Genomic DNA, 20,809 nt, shown 5'->3' with positions numbered 1-20,809 from the left:
GCGGCCGGTGTGCAAAACCAGCGCAGACTGAGGGCACATTCATGCCCCAGGCCCCTCACCTCCCCCAGGAATGTTTTGCTTCCCTTCACAAAGCACCTTTCTTCTCCTCCGGCCCGAACCTGAAGTTGCTCAGTGTTCGGTGTGTGCCTGTCTGGGGAGGTGGGGCTGGGGGCGAGGTGGCGAGAGAGCAGGAGAGACGAGCAAGAAGGGGGGAGCAAGAAGGGGGAGCGGACGCCAGGCCGTCAGGGTCACTGTTTACATTCAACACCCCCCAGCCTAATTCTGCCTGAGATCCCCGGGGCAGGGCTGCAGTGGCCCGAGAGCGCTCATATCCTGCGGGGAAGGGGGTGCTGTCAAAAACTCTTCATAGTTAAATAAAACAAGTATTGTTCTGCGCTTGCTTGCTTGGTTTTTTTCTTTTCTTTTCTTTTCTTTGCTGAAGCCTTTTTATTTCACTTAACTAAAACTTAATCGTTGCATGAAGGGATCAAGTTCTCAATGCAGACTTGGGGCTGCCCGGCCGGCTCTGTCTGGGGGCGACGCAGCCACCGCACACCGGGCAGGAGGATGAATGGAGCTCAGTCTCGGCTTGAGAAAACATTGGTGGAGCTCAACTGCCAACGGGCCTGGGCCTCCCCCACCCTCGCAGCCGGCCCTCCGCCCCGGCTGAAAGGACAGAGGAACTTTCTTTCCAAGGTGGCAGCACAAGCAACTCTTCCAAAGCAAGTCCCAACAAAGATGTTTAAGTCTTGAAACCAGAGGTTCCTTGATGGGACAGGGCCTCCTTTCAGCAAAGGGCCTCCTGCCCAGCGGTGTGGGAAGTTGGGCTGTCGCTTGATATGGGGGCGCCGTTATCGTTATCCTGGAGGACGTGCTCAGACTTGCATCCCGATGCACATGTGTCTGATGGTTACTGGCAGAGATCTAAATGTGACATCTCCCAGAGGTCACTTTGGTGAGAGTGCGGGCGGTGGGGGGGTGGGGGGGAGCATCTCATAAAACCCAAGTTTCTCCAACTGCCTTAACACAGAAGGGCAGTAGCTCTGAGCGCACTCGGGAACAGAAGGAAAGGCACTAACTTGTGAAATACGCATGCATTTCAGATAATGAAGCCAAATAGAACTCAGTGGGTAATGAGCTGTAGCAAAAGGGAAGAAGTACAGGAAAGGGCATTTTAAAGAAGTAAAAGAAGGATCCAGAACAAAACTGTTTGCTGCTTCAAGTCTTTTTTTGGAATGAGGGGATAATCCCCAAAGCACCGAGGGGCTCCAATGGGAAGTCAGCTCCCAACTGTTACCAACTGGGCTCCAGGGGACAGACCCTCATCTTGTGCGTAATTCTCACGTCAACAGATCAATCTTTACTTACAGCCTCCGTGATGTGCATTGAATTAGACACAAATATATTTATCATCAGCTATTGAATATTTCCTTTTCCAATGCCACGACACCTCCAGGCACATGACCTGAAGAACAGCCAATCAGATGCTCCCACTCCGGACTTGCGGGGACCGCAGGAAAGCAGGAGGTCTCCTGGAAAGGACTCGCTGCTGCAGTGCAGTCCACAGTCCGCTGGAGCCAGAGCCGTTCAATGGCAGCACAACAGGGCGATGTCCTGCACAAACTATGCCTTTGCCTTGCCTACTCCCGGTTTTTGCCAGAGCTTGGTTCTCCACCATTCGGTTAATCCTATAAACCACCCCATTCCCATTTGGTAAATTCCTTTTCTGCTTAAGTGTAACCAAGTGGATTTCTATCATTCATCAAAATCAACTAGGACTTGTATACAAAGCACGGGGAGGAGAATAAAAAAATTATCAACTCTTCTCTCTCTTTTTTTTTTTAATAGGCTCCACACCCAGCGTGGAGCCCAACAGGGGGCTTGAACTCACAACCCTGTGATCAAGACCTGAGCTGAGGTCCAGTTGGATGCTTAACTGATTGAGCCACCCATGGGCCCCAACCTTTTTCTTAATCTTACCTTTTTTTTTCTTTGTTTTTTTTTTCTTTGCCTTTTTTAAACTTCATACAGTATTGGCTCTCTTTAGTTATACTGTTGTGTTGTTGGTTTTTTTTATTTCTTTGGCATTGTTCTCTTCTCATTCTATCAGATCCACACCCCTCAAAACGTGTGAAAAGGGGACAGAAGAGGAAGCAAGAGGGAAGGGTGAGTGACCAGGGATTGATCAGCATGAACCACACATGAGCAGGAGTCAATGAAAGCTGACACTCATTACAATCTTACCACTTGCAGTTAAAGCAAAGCATGTAACTATTCTGGACATTTTTTTCCCTAATGTACATAGTACAGCTTGAAAAATAAGAAAAGGAAGTGGACAGAAAGAAGCCAAAGAGAAACAAAATATAAGAGCTCCACATCATGGCCTGAAAACCAAAACCCCACATCTCCAGTAGGTCAACCAACTGCCACTTCTCTTCTCCCACAAGTGTTGCTTGGAGCACAGCCAAAAAAGCACAGAGAAAGGGGCATGGAGGGATGACGGTCCAAAGAACGATCCTGAGATCTGCAGGTGACTCTAAGTGACAAGACAGTTTCCTTTACGTGTAGGAACAGAAAGTAACACAGTTGAATCATTTTCCTGGTAAATGTCCCTGGGTTGGGACATCTGAGGTGCAGGCTGTGAGCCAGGCAGCTCACGTTGAGTTCAATTCCCTCAGGCACTAAGCACTAAGTTCCAGTAATATTTTAAGATACAAACTCAGAAATAAAGAATGTCTAGCAAATACAGCCGAGGGCAAGAAAGGCTCTGGGAAGGGCAGAAAGGTTACTGTATAGAAGGCAGGCTCCTTTTTTTAAGGATCCATCCTGTGGGTGCAGAACAAAACCCAGGTGTTTGAGAGTCTAAGCCAAGGGGCTCTCTGCAGAATAGCAAACGAGTTTCCAGTCTGTTTCTGGATAATGCAACTTGGCATCCACACATTAGAAACCATAGAATGATCTTTTTCAGGACACTGGCTACCTCCTTTAGTTATTAAGGGAGGACCAAAGCCGGGGTAATGGGAGTGCCACAGAAACAGCAGTAGGTACAATGCACGCGATGGGGTGGGCAGCCCCACTGGACCGCAGCAGGATCACACAAGAGAGGGCACAGCGAAACTGTGAGGGCAAAATACAAGTGTGTGCGTGATGGTCTCAAGAAACAAAGGCACACTGGGGCATCAGGAAAGGGAAGCAGATCAGAAATAAGGGAGCAAGAAGAGAAAGTGAAAAACATGTATGATGAGGCAAATGGCAGGAAGGAACTGTGGGAGACTGCCATGTGGGCCCCCTTGACTTCCATCTTGAACTGCATTCTGTGTTCTCTCTAGAGTAAGTGAAGAAGAACGAGGTCTTGGTTTCAGCCCGGCAGGAGGAGGAGGAGGGGAAGCCGCTGGTACAGTATCAGCTCTTAAGTCTTCCGAGTCAAACCCTGGGCCAAGGCCAAACCCCAAAATAACTGTATGAAAGCAACTCTTCTTACTTGTAACCAGGACATGGCACCATAGCAAACGAGGGGCAAAGCAAATCCAAGAGAGAGGGAAACCAACAGAGCGACATTGAAAGCCGACCCAAAAAAGATTCCTAACACGTTTTTCAATATGAATCTTGTTTCACAGCGAAAAGGGAACAATCACCTCCATCCAGAACCCTCCTGAACCCCCAACCAAGCTGAGAAAACCAGTTTAGAGTACTCAAAAAAATATTCTTCCTTCTAAGGGACCCTCCAAGGTGAAGTCCTACCTTGGCATGCCTGGAATGACGCTGCTAAAGTGACAGAGGCGGGCAAAAGAAATGGATATTCCAAAACACCAAGTGGATGTGACCTCAAGAACCTTCCCACTCACACACCAAACATCTCAGTCAACCAACAAACATACTTGGTGCCTTGTAGAGAAAAAAAGATTCCTTTAAGAGATTTTTTTTTTTTTAATTAGAGAAGCTGAGTAAGCAGGGAGAAAAAATCATTGTGAGACTCCTAAAATGTGTCCTTGTCTCTAAGTCAAAGGATAGAGATTCCCAAACCTTCCTAGTTTTACAGCCATGGTCACCCAGGTAAAGTTCTTCAGGGCCTAGCTCTGGAAGGACAATTTCTAAAATGCAGGGAATTATCAGATCCCATCCAATTTTGAAACATGCCAAGCATGTTTGAAAGGGGCTGTGGCATAAAAACATAGGCTGTGCTGCAGTGGGCAGATCCCCCAGGACATGGATTATAGACCAGTGTCACAGCTGACCTAGAGACAAACTAATGTGATAAACATCGTGCTTTCTGTTCATACTAAGGAAACTAAGGTTAACTCGTTATAGGATGAGCATCAGCCCCCACAGACAGGGGAGGAGACAGGCCAGCCCAGGGGAATGGCACTACGCCTCATGGGTTGATGGTGTAGCTCCCTCCTGCTTTGGGTTAGCAGAGGATAAACTGCAAAGACAAAGCTGATAATGAATGCTACTTAGTTCAACAGAATTAAAGATTTTCTGAGCCTGTAACTTGGAAAAGTATATAATTTAGAAATGGGTTGTGGGGTGAGAGTTCATTTCAAATAGAAACAATGTTGACTAAACACAGTGATTAAATGTAGTTCAGCTCAAAAAGTTTCTGGCCTCTAATCTACCACCTTTTGTAGAAATTCTCGTGCAAATCCCAAGCTTCATGTTCAAGGTGCCCTGAGAATATGCAGAGTTCCAGTTTGGGAACCCTCTCTGTCTCTGCAAAAGAAGCTGTGTGGCGGGGTTCCCCCAACCACCACGTCACTGGTGAAGGCTCTAATGGGATGTAAGGTGAGGCTGAGATGGTTCCTGAAGGGACACAGGACAGGAAACCATTAGAAAGTTCATTTGGGACCATCGCACTCTGAATTCTCAAGTAGGATATTTATTTATTTATTCAAATATTGTATTTATTTATTTATTCATTCATTCATTCATTCATTCATTCGAGAGAAGATGAGTAGAAAGGGCAGAGAGAAAGGGACAAGCAGGCTTCCTGCTTAGCAGAGAGCTGAAAGCAGGACTCACTCCCAGGACCTCGGGATCATGACCTGAGCCCAAGGCTGACGCTTAACCTACTGAGCCACCTAGGTACCCTAGAGTAGGAAATTTAAATACTATTCTGTAGGTAAGGACCACAGAAGGGTTTGACACAGTGATTAAAATGGCAGTGATGGGATCCCTGGGTGGCGCAGCGGTTTGGCGCCTGCCTTTGGCCCAGGGCGCGATCCTGGAGACCCGGGATCGAATCCCACATCGGGCTCCCTGCATGGAGCCTGCTTCTCCCTCTGCCTATGTCTCTGCCTCTCTCTCTCTCTCTCTGTGTGTGTGACTATCATGAATAAATAAATAAAATCTTTAAAAAAAATAAAAAATAAAAAAAAAATAAAATAAAATGGCAGTGATAAATGTAGAGCAAAGCCTTTCCTCCTTAAACTCTTCACAATGATTTTTAAAAAGTGACCAAGTGACAGTGACATTTGAAGACTACTCTGCTAGGAACAGGCAGGCAGTAAGATTGAAGGAGAGAGCAAGGCCAACAGAGAGAACAATTCAGAGGCTGCCCTAACTGTTCTGTTGGGAGGGAGGAAGGGAGGAAAATCAAGAATCAGATAGAAGGAAGTTGAACTAGACCAAGGGTCAAAAAACTTTTTCCATAAAGGACCAGACAGTAAATATTTTCAGCTTTATAGGCTATATGGTCTCTGTTTTAACTACTCAACTCTGTTGTTACAGTGTAAAAACAGCCAGAGTCAATCCCTAAACTGATGGGAGTGCTCTGTGCCAATTAAACTTTATTTACAAAACAAAGTGTGGGCCAGTTTGGCCCATGGACTATAGTTTGCAAGCCCTGATCCAGATCAATTTTAAAGGTCCCTCCACCATTGAGAATCTGTCAAAAAAGAAAGATCTAAAGAAAAACAGTAGCAACAATGAAAATAAAAGGATATAGGTGACTGTTTTGTTCTGAAAAGTTGAGGTATGGGAGATGTCACTGCTGACCTTCAGGTTTCAAATTAGAATAAATGGACTTAGAAGGAGAGACCAGAAGTGAAATCCAGTCTTGGAAGAAAGACGATAACTTCAATTTCAGATATGTTGAGTCCATAAACACAGAGAGGCTAGACACTGAGTTACTAAATTAGAAATAATGAAATTTAAGGAATTTCACTGTGATGTGTAAAATCTCCAGAGCACTGAAGTTTCTAGACACTGTTTCCCCTGCTCACCCAACAGGTCAACAGATAACGTGGGAGGTGGCACATTCTCCAGTGCCAGGAGGCGAGCCCCTGCCCTCTCACCTGGTAGAGGAATCTTTGGCTGAAGTGCTGCATGGCGCCCTGGAGCTGATTGCGCTGTGACTGCCACTGCTCGTAATTCCGCACGTACTCGGCTGTGGGGCGCTGCCAGGTGGTGGTCCGAGTGTTGTGATCCACATAGTAAAACCTGCCTCGGGGGTCTGTGCGTTTTTCCCAGCTGGAAACATTAAGCTCAGAATGAATATAGTGATCACCCAGTCCCACTCTCCAAATCCAGAGAAATCTCAAGGTGGCGGGCAAGGAGGAACAGAGGGAGGGTTAAGTGTGGTGTCTGGTGCAGGAGCTCGGCTGCGACAGGGAAGCTCGGCCAGGCAAGTCCCAACCACGGAGGCTTCTGGGGCTAATGTGATTATAGCAGTCATTTGTGGCTGCCTCTGCAGCAACCAATCCCTCCTCACCATTAGCTCCTGATTTCCATCTAGGAGATCCACGTTGTTCTGAGGAAACTGACTCTATGCTCAAGGGCACAGGTGAACGCTGACTGGATCAGGAGTGGGCACGTGACCTATGTTGAGCTTAATCAGGGCAAATCTCATGACTTTTGCTAGGAATTCTAGGAGAAATAGTCTTTCCTCTTTGCCAGATATGGCTGAGAAAGCATGCTGTCCTAGGAGCCATTGGCTGCCATCTTGAACTCAAATATAATAGGAAGTTGACCCAACAGATGGCAGAGTAGAAAAACAAAACACAGCCAGCTGCTTGGTGATATTGATGAGTCACTAAATCAGGCTTCACTTGAAACCAGGATCTACATCTAGACTTTTCAGTTAAATTAGCCAGTGAATTCTCTTCACTATTAAAGCCAATTTGGATCCTAGTTTGTGTTACCTGCAACAGAAATCATCCTGATATAAAGCACCAGTGAAAATATGTTGCATGATCATGAAGAGAAGAGTTGGATTCTCAGCAGTATTCTCCACATTATTTTTTAGGAGAAAGCAACCTTTCCAAAGTACTAAACTACCTAAAATACCCATGGGCAAGGCGAGGCTAGAACAGATGGTGAAAATCTTCATCTGTGCTTGGTAGGTATAACTTGATTTGCACACACTGAGGGAAAAAGTGATCAAAAGAAAGTTAAGAGAGGGAACTCTGTGGAATGATGGAAATGCTTTAACATTTTGATGGAGTGCAGGTGACAGGAATGTATGCATTTGTCAAAACTCGGCAAACTATATACCTGAGATCTGTGTATTTTATTGTATGTAAATCATACTTCCAATTTTAAAAAGTTAATTTGATTCTAATCAAGCCTCCACATCTAACTACAAGTTTACAGAAAAGACAAGGGATAGACGAGCATGTTACCCAACACCTCAAGGTCACATCGGTCATGTCCGAGAAGAAATTCTACAGAACAAATGCCAGTGATCTTCAAGAAGTAAATGGCCAGAAAAAGAATAAGAAAGGTTAAGAGACTTACAGATTAAGAGAGACTTATGAGACATATCAGCCAAAAGCAATGTGAAGATCTTGAGTTTGAGTCTGACTCAAATAAATCAACTGTGAAAACATTTTTAAGACAATCTGGAAAATGGAACACAGGTATGACATGAAGTGAGGAAATACGGTCAATTTTGTTGGGTGGATAATGGTATTTTAGTTTAGTTTTTCTTTTTCTAAAGTAATCTCTATGCCCAACGTGGGGCTCAAACTCATGACCCTGAGATTAAGAGTTGCATGCTCTACCAACTAAGCCAGTGAAGCACCCCTAGTTTTGTTTTGTTTAAACCCTTATCTGTTAGGGATGTATTTATGGTTCAAAGGATATGACATTTGGGATTTGCTTTAAAATTCATCAGTCCCCTCCCCTGAAAAGTAGGAGGTCGGATAAAACAAAGTATTATTAACTGTGAGAAACCAAGTGGTGGGTTATAAGGGATTCATTGCACTACTATCTCAGATTTGATGTACTGATTTTTCCCTTACACCTTTATAAAAGGGAGAAGGACAAAAGGGGCTTTAAAAAGATAAGAGATACCACTGAAGAAAACAACAATAAGCCAATACGAAGAAGGGAACCAATATGGATTATATTGTATGTGTTGGAAAGTCGTGGTTTCCTAACTACCTTCTCATTTCATCTTCTCTGAATTCTTATCTTCTTCACATGACTATTGTACTTGGTACCTTCCTCAGTTTTCAGGGTTAGCTTCCTAACTGACTTTTTTTGGCCACCTCTTCAATGTTCTTTTACACCAAAACCTCTATAAAAATGGCTTCTCTTCAAAAAAAAAAAAAGGCTTCTCTTCAAGGAGCTCCCAGTCCCGATGGCCAGTGCCAGCACTGCATCTGGATTCCACCTGCTAGACTGCTTTGCCTTCATGACCTGCTGTCACTTTGGACTCAACTAAATGCCACAGCTCTCTCCCCAAACCTGAGTCTTCCCTCCTCTTCCTGCTGCTCATCCTCCTCCCAGGGGTGAAGCTACCCCATCATTCCTGACTCTTCCCTTCCTGCTGAAGTGAGTAAACCATTCAGCCTGAAGCCTTCTTCTGTTGCTGCCACCCGCCCTTGACTTTCCATTTTGGTGTCCAACTATCCCTGAACTAATCTCCCCACTCTGAGCCAACCTATAAACTGCCATCAGAAAAATCGTACCAGACGGGCCCACCTTGTGTGTGATGCTCCTACTCAAAAACTTCACCTGACTCCCCACCACTCTTGAGTCAAAACTTCAAATTAGTATTCAAGGCCCACAACAAAATGGAACTTTCCCACCTTTCTCATAAATCCTCTCAACTAGCGATTTTTTTTCTTTTTTTTTTATCAAAGGAATCATGCATCTATAGTTTAAAAATGTAAACAGTACTACAGTAGGTACAATTTAAAAATACAGCATCTCAAAAAAAAAATAAGAAAAATGAAAAAAAAGTAAAAATACAGCATCTCCTTCCCTGCCTCTCCCCATTGCTGATTTGAGCTCCTCAGAAGCAACAACTTTCAATTCCCAACTGCTTCCTCTATTTACTGCCATGTTTCTAAATAACACGCTTCTTCTATTATTTCTTGATTTCGGTCATGTTAGATGTTACTTGTGAACCTTCCATGATGAGAGCTGAGCACTTACTGCATCCTACCTTACAACATACAGTGCCCTCTCCTCCCAATTTAGAAAATCATCACTAAATCGATATTCAGAGTTTGTATGATGACTTTGTAGGATACTAGGAATATGTTTCCTTAGTTGTACAACTTTTTCCTTTTTTCTGATGGGAAAGAACTATGCATTTCATTCTGCTTGTTTTTCAAGAACCTATCAGTACAGGACACCCAGATTCTGGCAGCACAGGTGGCCTCTTGGGGTCAGTTAGATGTGTCTTAGCCACATTTCAGACACACTTGGTCCTATATAGACACCCATCCTCAGGCCAGCTCTACATGACTGCCCTGAGTCATCTTCCCTCACCTTCCTCTTGGCAACATCTTTAGCCCCCAAATGGAGTCCCCTATGTACTGCATCTCATGACTTCTTTCTTGGCTTCCTCTCGTCTGGTGGAACAAATCATCTAGTAGCTTCTGAGAAAGAATGCACCGAAGTTCGGGATATCTGGGTGACTCAGTGGTTGAGCATCTGCCTTCGGCTCAGGGTGTGATCCTGGGGTCCCAGATCACCGAAGTTCATTTTTTGAAATGCTTGAGATGCCTTTATTTCAACCCTCACAGTGAGTTGATTTCTATTTTTTTAAAAGATTTTACTTATTTATTCGTAAGAGACAGAGAGAGAGGGAAGCAGAGACACGCAGAGTGAGAAGCAGGCTCCCCGCGGGAAGCCTGTTATGGGACTAGATCCCAGGACACTCAACCACTGAGCCACCCAGGTGCTCCTAAGAGCTAATTTCTAGACAGGAAATAATTTTCTATCAGAATGTAACAGCCAGGTCCACAGTTGGCTGTTGAAAGATGGCATTCTCGATTCCTAATCCTTGATATGTACCTTCTGGGGGGCTTCTGAGATATTCTCTTGCCATCCCAAAATTTCATTTGTATGTGCCTTGGGGTCAGTCTTTTCCTATTCTCTGGGTAGGGCATGTGGTAGGCTCCTTGAATTTGAATACTTTGAATTTCTCAATTCTAGCAAACTCCTTTTATTCTTTCTTTGATAATTTCCTAGCCTCTATTTCTCTGTTCTTTCTTACTAGAACTCTTCAGAGGCTGAATCTCCTAGACTCACCCTCTAATTTTCTGATCTCCAACATTATCTTTCAATCTTGTAATTTTTATTTCTGCTGTTATATATAGTTGATCCTTGAACAGCAAATGTTTGAACTGCCGGGGTCCACTCACATGTGGGTTCTTTTCAGTAAATACACTACAGTACTGTAAATGTATTTTTTCTTCCTTATGATTGTCTTAATAACACTTTCTTTTCTCTAGCTTACTTTATTGTAGGAATATAGTATATATAATACATATAACATATAAAATATCTATTAATCAACTGTAATGCTTCTGGTCAACAGTAAGCTATTTAGTAGTTAAGTTTTGGGAGAGTCAAAGTTATATCCATATTCAACTGTGCAGGGGGTCAGCACTCCTTTTTTTTTTTTTAAGATTTTATTCATTTATTCATGAGAGACAGACAGAGAGAGAGAGAGAGAGAGAGAGAGGCAGAGACACAGGCAGAGGGAGAAGCAGGCTCCATGCAAGGAGCCCAACATGGGACTTGATCCCAAGACTCCAGGATCATGCCCCAGGCCAAAGGCAGGTGCCAAACCACTGAGCTACCCAGGGATCCCCAGCACTCCTAATACCTAGGTTGTTCAATGGTCAAACTATATATTAATTTCTAAAAGGTCTTCTTATTCCCTGCATAATCCGTCTTACGGTCTCCTTTCTTGCACAGATGCCATATTTCCTACCAAATTTTTGAGGATATGAATTATAATTTGGTTTTATCCTCCACATTATTTTCACCAAGTCCCCTATCCTCTTGTCTGCTGGTCCCAGACTATTCTTTCACATTTAAAAGTAGGTCATTAAAATGCTGAATGGACGCTCTGGGTATCCAGGCTGGGCAGGCTGACCAGTGGCTTCACTCCACTGTTTCACTAGAAGACTCCCAAATAATCACAATCTGTAGTTCTCTTCCCTTAGACTAGTCATTTTATTCAGCATAAAAACCTTCCCATCTTTAATTTGGAGACAGCATCCTCACTTAATCCCTTTTTTACTGAGTTCATCCCTGCCTTCGGCTACAGCTGTATCCTCTAGGCTGGCTGCAGGTGTGCATGTGTGTGAGAGAGGTGTACATGTGTGTATGCATGCATGTGGCAGTGGGACGGAAGTGATGGGTGACAACCTGAGAATGTAACTGCTCCCTGCACAGATTTGTAACTTAACTTCAGGTCTTTAGACTCATTACACACACATACACATATGCACACACACACACACACACACACACACACACACCCCGCACCCCAGTGTCTGATTGCTGAGGCTTTCCAGCGTTCCGTGGCTAGCCCTGGCTTCCTGGGGGATACCCACACTGTAAGTTTGGGTTTCAGCTTTCTCAGCTCTGCCATTTATCTATCAGCAATTTAACTTTGATTACCATCTTCCATATGCTGCTTCTCCTCTTGCATTCCTTTATCATTATACTTTTTCATAGTTCTATTGCCATTTTAAGGGGGTGTTTCAGGAAGGAAGGGAAATAAATACATGTTCAATCCACATGTTTAACTGCAAGTCCTCTGCACTGGTGAATTCCAAACTTCTAAGCAGCATAACCCTACCTTTGATTCCAGGTGCAATATTACAAAGATTCGCAATCTATAAAAACAGAACAATGGTTGGAGGCCCAGTTGGCCCTTTTAATCTCTCCAGTTCGAGGAGGCGTGTCCACCAAACCCAGGTGCCTTGCTAGACACACTCTGAGCATCTTTATTTCACATAACCCTTCCACTCCAGCAAAACTGCTCCATGAATCATTCCCTAGAGACACCTTTTACATTCACACTGTTCCCCAAACCTGGATCAACTTCCTCTTGTCATTCAAGTCCGCCTCGAGCATTTCCCACAAGCCCAAGTTTGATCGGCCTCCCTCTGTGAGACCTCCCCTGCACCATGCTCTATGGAGATCCCTCTCCATGCTCACTTCTAGTCTGAGTACCACATGTGAGCAAATTTGGCTTTGGCTCAATCTCACTCCTGGGTGACTAGGTCTGCTGAGATAATGGCTCCATCTGTGGTTTCAAGTGTGCAGTCTGCACAGTAATACTCCCGTGGGGTGAATTTCTCCCACTAGTTAGCAGTGAGAGCTGGAGCACTCTGTTCTCTCTGGGCTCCCTGTAAGAGTGCATAAGTACCTGCCAGGGGCTCAGAGGTCTGTGACTAAAACTTAGGAAGAACTAATAGGCTATGTGAGCTGAACCATCTCCCAATAAAACATTAAAACTGTCCTGAAAATAAGAAAGCTAGATATAGTGTCCCACCTCAACACTTAAAGAATCAATCCTTGGCCATCCTTAGAAGGTATCATTAAATATCTTCACTTAGAGTCTATCCAAATGTTCATGAGATCAAGGCCCAGATAACTTATAGACCAGAGAGGGTAAGAGGTAGCCACCAGGACACTTCTAGAGTTAACACTGCTTTTAAATATACATGCTGTCAGCACACAAAGTACAAGTTTAAAACTCATCCTGTTAAAAATCAATAATTAATTTGCAAGATGCTGGAGAAATTTGACTGCTGACTTGGTATTCGATGACAGCAAGGAAATACTGTTAACAATATAGTGGTTTTGTTTTTAATAAGAGAACGTTTTTTAGAAATATATACCAAAATACGGATAAAATTATATGATGTCTGGGGTTTGCCTCAAAATGATCTAAGAAAGGGGGAGAGGCCGGGTGAGGATTACAGATTAGGAGTTGACAAAATTTTTTCTATAAAGGGCTAGAAAGTAAATGTTTTCGACTTGGCAGGCTATACGATCTATGTGGCAATTACTCAACTCTGCCATTGGGCATGAAAACCACCATAGACAATAAGTAAACAAATGAGTGTGTCTATGTTACAATAAAACCTTATTGACAACAGGTAGAAGCTGGATTTTGTCTACAGCCTCCTAGTGTGCCAGCCCCTGGTATAGATGAACTAAGACTAGCCATGAGTTGAGTAATTACTGAAGCCAAGGGCTGAGTATGTGGGGATTCTCTCTACTTAGTGGGTATTTGAAACTATTTATATTAATATGACAATTTCCATAATTTCCAGAGTAAAAAGTCTGATTTTTTTTCGAAGAAGTCAATATTTTACTTTGGTTAAATGTGTAAGTAAATATTCTGGACTTAAAGTAGAAAACAGAATGAGGACTAATGATGACAGATTATAGTTTCATTTCCAGAAGGGTAAGGGAAAAAAAGGAAAACAAGCATTCTACTGGAAAACTGAAACGAAAAACAGACCAACCATGGAAATTTGTAGGACCAGCAGGTGAGGTGGTGTTTGCCTGGCATATACCTGACCACTAAATCAGAGTACAAGGGTTTTTCCTGATATTCCCCACCTCTGACATCCTCTCCCTCTATGGTGAGGAGGTGTTCATATTTTCAGCAGGAGCCCTTCATAACTGCTTTACTAGGAGGTGATTCTCTCCTGAGAGCAGAATACATTCTCTTTTGAAAGCTCCCAGGACCAAAAGGCACATGTGGAAAGAACTTTCTGTCCCTGGCAAGCAGAACCAAACCCCTTCTCCTTGAACTTGGACAGTCTTCTCTCTTGGAAGCCTCATTCATCCTCTGGTTTTAGAGAACTTAGCTGCGTTCTCACAAAGCCCAGCTGAACGAGAAGCACCCCTCAGGGGCCGATTTGGCATAAGCTTCTTGTGAAACACATCAACACTCTTTCTATCCTGGCTTCCCCGTGCCCTTTTTTCCCCAGAGATGCTCTAAAAATCCTAAGATCTCCTAAGAAATGAGAGAAGAATTAAGTGAATAGGAAAAGTAGTCAAGTGACCACGGATAAATGTCCCTATGCTTTGCTAGCTCTGCAGAAAGAGACTGAGAACCTGGCCCTGATAGGGTACCCATGTAGGTGAAATAACCGAGGCCATCAAGATACCAATGGCCCAGGAAGCAGGAAAAAAAAAAAAAGAGAGAGAGAAGAAAGAATGTAGAAGACAATGGAAAGGGAAAGATAGGGAAAGGAGGAGAGTAGGGGAAACTAAAAAAATGGCTATGGCAATGAATGGTAGAGAACCCAGTGGGTGACTCTTGGTGCCAATTCTAGAGTCTCAGGGCTTGCCAGCTCAGGCCTTACCCTGGAGGAAGAGGCCGCTCCCAGGTGGTGGTCTTGGTATTATGGTCAACATAGTAGACACGCCCATTAGGCAGCTCTCGCTGTTCCCATCTGAAAAATAAAGTCAAGAGAAGCATGAAATACATAGTTGAAAGGCATAACCCCTTGTATGAGAAGGATCTTCACTATTGATGTGGCAACTCTGAGAGGACAAAGAGGACCTGTGAGATCAACCCAGTGGTCAAACCAGCTCCATGCTATCTCTGATGGTGGCACCCAGTAGTACTTCTTGAGAACCAAAGCTCCTCTTTATCAAGTCACTGTACTATGATATGCCATAGATCACTCCAGCTTCTCCTAAATGACCCATATGAATCTACATTCTACAGATTTTTCTAAGTCACTGTTTCATGGCCATTTCAGGATCAAAGATCCCTTTAGGAATGTGATATAAGCCAAGGATACTTGTCTTCCACAGTGCTCTTACCAACAAAAATTTGTATGTGATTTCTGGGCTTCACAGACCCTCTAACCTTTGTCACAAATTAGAAGACTATCCCTATTCTCCTAGCATCATATATATTCGTGATCACATTTCTTTTCAAAATACAAGATTCATTTACAGAGGATCTTTAACAGAGATCTGGGTGAATCAAGAAACACAGCATGGTGTTATTTATTGACTGCTCTCCTCATGTTATTCATTGACTTCTCATGAGTCTGCGTGTAAGTTAATATGAGACAGGGGTGCCAACAGTGGCAACGAGTGGATTATTTCCAAAGAAATAATCTACAAGCAAAATCACTACAAAATACAACTAAGGACCACCCACCCCAACCCCACCATGACTCCCATCCTCAACTCAGTCTGACAATAACTTCACTTACCCAGAATATAGTAATCCATATATAAAGGATGCACATTTTTAGATTTATAAAATGATCACCACTTTATAAAGGATGTTAATGATCCCATTAGCCTTTATGTTTTACATTGATTTCATTCACTTCTACTTGTGGGTACTGCCTAGGGGAAGGTGAACTTTTCCAGGAAGTTAGTACAGTCAGTTCTGCTGAAATGCTTGTTTTGAAAACATAAATCTATCCCAACATGATTGATACATGAGGGAACAATGTGAGCATAATGTGAATTTTGTGTTTGCTTATGTAGGACTTTTCCTTTTAGAAACACTAAACGCACACAGATGACTTCCCCCAGCTGAACCCAGTCACGGAGGAATACACCATATGCATCCACCAGCTGTCTCAGTTTACTACACGTTGTACTCATCCACATCTGGCGTTATAACTCCCATCTGATTTCAGGTAGCCCTTCTTGCACCACTTTGCGACAACATTCACAAGCTCAAACTCTTTGGACACCCGCTTCCACAAGCACACTTCAGGTCTTTTCATGGGAACACACACTATATTGTAGCCTTATGTATCTCAATCACTCAACGTGTGTAAAGCTGTGCTACCATCATTATTAGGTTCTTATTTTTCGTATCACTGACACTTTTATTTTTAAGATTTTATTTATTTATTTGAGACAGAATGAGAGAGATCACAGAGGAAGAGGGAGAAGCAGACTCTGCTGATGCGGGGTTCAATCCCAGGACCCTAAGATCATGACCTAAACTGATGACAGACACTTAACCAACTGAGCCACCCAGGTGCCCCGTCACTGACACATTTTGAAGTGTTATACTCCTAACCCATTTTTTTCCTGTAAGCCCTGTGGTTTTTATTGCATATTTTTTTTGCACATGTGGTGATTTTTAATAACACATATGTAATAGCAGAGTTGACTATATACCAAAATAAATGTCTTATTTAATAAGACATTTATAAATGCCCATGTGTAAATGGACATTAGCTTTATTCAATACTGTTTCTTATTTAAACCAAAATGTCTGATCAGCAGCCTGCGTGCTCAATACCTCAGAGGCTAGTTCAGCTACTGATATACATGACGCTTGTAACACAAAGGAAGGGGGGAGGTACCATCACCCTCTCAGCATCTGCAATGAGCTACAAGCTCATGTTTTATCCAAGCAGTCCTTGCCTTCATCCTTTAAGGTTGGAAATGCCACCACCATAGAAAAAACTGAGGATCAGAGAAGCTAAGTAACTTTTACGTGTCATTCCAGCTCAGCTCTGACTCCCCAGCCATTGAGTTGTACCACAACATGCTGAAAGGAAGAAATAAGGGAAAGGAAAGTCAAGTGGAATTTATAGGAAACCTACTATCCCAAAAACAAGGTGCCAGGTGCCTTCCCGATTCCAATCTCAAAGCGAACAGCTTTCCCCAGCACTGGAATCCAGGTATGGCGCTCTGTAGAATCAAGACCACTGCGGAGTAATTACAATGGGTCCACTGTATTCATGTCTAGGCTCCATTCTAATTACAGCCCTCTGCTCAGACGTGATCTACCAGGAGAGGCTCACAGCTTGCACCACTGGGAGGGTTAGCCCTGGGAACAGTGAGGTCCAGTGGGTCCACAGTCCCACCTCAAAAGGGATTAGCCTCAGGCTTGAGGACCAGAGTGCTACCTACACCGCCAACATGTGCTCGAGAACATCTCCTCTCCTGGGTAGTCTTGCTCAAGGTTCTGGTTAAAGTGGATACGGGTGACTTGACCCAGGTGCCCTGACTCCTCTTGATGCAAAAAGATCCGTACACTTCACTATTTAATCAAAAGGGAAGAATAATCTGCCAAAGGGGGCCAGATGAAAATGCACACTAGGTAAAAAGCTAAAGCTCTTCTCCCTCTAGATGCCCTTCTAATTAAAGACAAAAGAGAAACAAGTATTACCAGCTCGAGAGGCTGGTGCCATATCTACAGAGAACCTTTCTCCTGAGGACCTCTCAGCAAACAAAGCCAGGCTAACATGCTGTGGCTTCACACCAGATTCCCAAGCTCCTCCCGTCTGCTTGGTATTAGAGCAGCAAATCTGATACCCTCTTTAGTCATCTGAATTTGGAAATGAGATGGTCTTGAGAAAAAGATACGTGGCTTATGCATTAGGTACTGAAATACGGAAGCCACTCAAGAAAATGGCAGCAAACCACTCTTTTCATAACATTTGCTCCCAGGAAGGCTTACGTAGCTGAGAACCTCTCAGTGCTCCCTGAGAAGTCAGCTAGGCAACTTCTCTTCCTTGGCAGTTTCTGGCACAGCAGCACCAACAAAAACGAGTCTGCTCATTTTGTAGTCACTATTTGGAAACCCGTCCATAACATGTGGGTGAGGCTGCACCTTTTAAAAAGACAAAATATTTGTTGCAGTGATTGCAGATAAAATGTGCCAAAAACACATTTTTCTTTATTCCAAAAATTCTTTTGTTACAACTTTCATCTTCTAAGTAGTCTCTACTTTTATAATTCATTTCAGGTGAAGAGAAAAGCTTGATTTTGTTGTACTTTGGCTCATATTTAATTTGAAGATGGGATAACACTTAAAATTCCATGAGGTCAATGCCTTTAATTGACACAGTGGTATTCCCACACGCTGGCAGAAAGGAAATCGGCGTGAAGTCCTCTTCGCTTACATTCAAGAGTTACAGCAGCTCTTTCCAAGCCCGGATAAGATCTGTCCATCTCATCTTTGATCCCAGCTGATCCTAGAAATGAAAGTCTCCCTTTCAGGAGCTGTTATTGTCCAGCAAATCTCCATGTCCTTCTGTGAACCCTCAATTGGCTTAACTGGAAAAAGAGTTACCAGAGGAACGAGACCTTTCTTGCATTACCTTTTTTGATATCTACATTTTTCCTTTTAAAATTGGACTCCTGCTCAGATGAAATGTCCATGTAGGTCCTCCCTGATCCATGACCTGGCCTAACTGCTTTTCTTAGGGAACTCTCGACTCCTCCCTTACCTGCACGGCTCCTCAGAATTCACACAAACCTCTTCCCTTCATTCACTGTAGCACAGTCGGTCAATTCTAGCAACAATAAAAAGAGCCTCCCGATTCTCCTGTCTCCTCAGTAGCAGCTGACCCACATAGATGAAGCCTTCCAACTGTCTTGGTTCGGTCTCCTCATGCCAAGAAAGTGATACTGGTAGCGACCTTTCATCAGCACATCCCTGTCAGGGGTTAGGTTTCTGTCCCTTATAAGCACCTTCTTCACACTGAGATAAAAAAGCTTTTCAATCGCACTACCCATGGGTCTCAATACTGCATCCTGGTCACATGGTCATATCCTCTCCCACTGAATAGTTTTCTTTGATGCTCTCAGAAACAGTGTTCAAAGCATCAGGCTTGATTCAGGTCCCTTCCCAACACATTGCTCCTTGGCCTTCAACGAGTAACATTCAGTTCGACCGTGGACTACACAGGGTCTTTGTATTCCAAGGCACTTAAAAAGAAGTCTCCAATTTCAATTAATCGTAGGTCCTCTTTTTTTTTTTTTTTTAACTTAAATTACCTTCGCTCCTATGCCTTTTATTCAGTTCTCTATCTTCCGTGCCCCTGCCCTAACCACCCACCCCCACTCCCCACCACCCCCATCTCCGCCATCACCAGCATTAAAAGGGTAAAAATCCCATTGTAAGGATGACACCCAATCGTTTCTCTCCTTTATAAACTGAAAGGAAATGGTCTGGTTCCCTAAACTACATTTCTTGTGAAAGGTTTCCTAAAAGGTCTTCGGGAAATTCTCCATTACTCTGCCACTCAATCAACCCTGAGCAACATACCCCCTGGCCAGATTTCCCTATGTTTGGCCAGAATCACATTTTCACCAAGAGTAGGATTAAGTTGGGAAGGGCTGAAAGCCAGGCAAGGAGTTCAGGTTAGTATCAGAGATGCTCTCTTTAAAAGGCACTTATGTATTTACCTATTTAACATCCTCAAAAATTCAATCTTAGTGAGGGCATTATTAACTTTCATTATTTACTAATTTGTGCACTTTTACTAATACAGGCACTAGGCCTTGGTAAAGTTGACTCTTATTCAAAATACACTGTTAGAAAACAAAGGCCAGAACCCTCGCACACCCCGAAGAAAAGATGCCTTGTTGACTATTTAAGACAAAAACTAAACTTCAGAAAAAGACACTAAAAGTATTCAAGTATTCTTAAAGCTGCATATGTGGAAGTTCAACTCCCCACGGGCTAAAACCCCATGGAATTCAGTTTCTTACTGTATGCTCTTCTAATAAGTGACTGAACCAAATCCTACTCCCCAAGCTTCGGCCACTTCCTGGGTGAACCATACAATTTATTTCCTCTGTTAAGGACATTTTTACATTTTTACAAGCCAGAAATCTAGGTGCAGTGGAAAAAAATCTCCTGCTCAATGTTTTCATGGCTTTAGTAGATCCTTTGTAAACTGGGTCGGAAATGTGCTAAACTCAGTCTTCCTCCAAGAAACTTTCTTGAGATACTGAGCTTTCCTTTCAATCTAATCACACTAACTCTTTCTTAAAAACTATCAACAACCAGTGCTTTATGCCCTTTAAGCAGAGAATGGCACTGTGTAGCAGGAGTCAAGGCTCATGCATTAAGTCTATTTTTCTTCTTCTTCAACCATCCAATTTCTTTGCATTGGAAAAGTCTCCAAAGCTCCTGTGAAAGATGGCAATATAAAAATGTATGTTTTCATATGTTTTCATGGAGAGGCAAGACAATTCCTCAAGATGGTGTACATTTAAAAAAAAAAGGAAGAAAGAAAAAAGTTTAACATTTCTGCTGATAACAGATTTTGCAGATAAATTTGGCAATGCAGAGAAGTAGTCACTTTTTAAAAAATAGCTGGTGGGAGCAAAAATGGGTATGCCCCTTCAAAAGGGCAATTTGGCAACTTGGTCAAAACCTTTCCTATGTAAATATCCTTTAACTCAGCAGCTGTGCTTCTAGGATGTATGCTGTCATACATGCGTCAAAGATTTAGCCAGAAGTGCATCTATCACAGTATGTTATGGCCTGTTACACAAAAACTAGAAACAAACTGACTGCTCCCAAATGGAGGATTAGTAAAATATATTGTTCTTTCTATAATGGGTGTACAGTCATTGAAAATAGCATAGATAATATTGTCTTGTTCAGTATTTACAATATATTGGGTGAAAAAATAAGTCAACAAATAACATGCACAATACAATCAAATTTTTGTTTAAAAATTATATAAAAACATTATTTTTCATTAAATTGAAAATGCCATCAATTGTATGATTTAACTTATCACTAAGAAAGAAAAAAATGCTGCCAACGAAGCTTGTAAATTACATCTTGATTTTAAAGTTC

General features: G+C 42.9%; 1 protein-coding gene across 5 annotated transcripts in view; it reads right to left on the bottom strand.

The window, feature by feature from the left end:
* The window catches only part of WWP2 (WW domain containing E3 ubiquitin protein ligase 2), a 145,189-nt gene that overhangs the window by 14,701 nt on the left and 109,679 nt on the right, over window positions 1-20,809 (bottom strand). For all 5 annotated transcript variants that reach the window (XM_072816840.1, XM_072816862.1, XM_072816851.1 and 2 more), the window contains 2 exons: window positions 14,580-14,669; window positions 6,294-6,468 (listed from right to left, as the gene is read on the bottom strand). In XM_072816840.1, the coding sequence (XP_072672941.1) occupies window positions 6,294-6,468; window positions 14,580-14,669 (265 nt within the window). The remainder of the gene's footprint in view (window positions 1-6,293; window positions 6,469-14,579; window positions 14,670-20,809) is intronic.

The sequence above is a fragment of the Canis lupus genome, chromosome 3 (assembly GCF_048164855.1).
Source record: "Canis lupus baileyi chromosome 3, mCanLup2.hap1, whole genome shotgun sequence".
In the NCBI taxonomy this organism is placed as follows: domain Eukaryota; kingdom Metazoa; phylum Chordata; class Mammalia; order Carnivora; family Canidae; genus Canis; species Canis lupus.
Note: the sequence above shows the minus strand (reverse complement) of the source record. Positions and strands in the feature narration are given on the sequence as shown.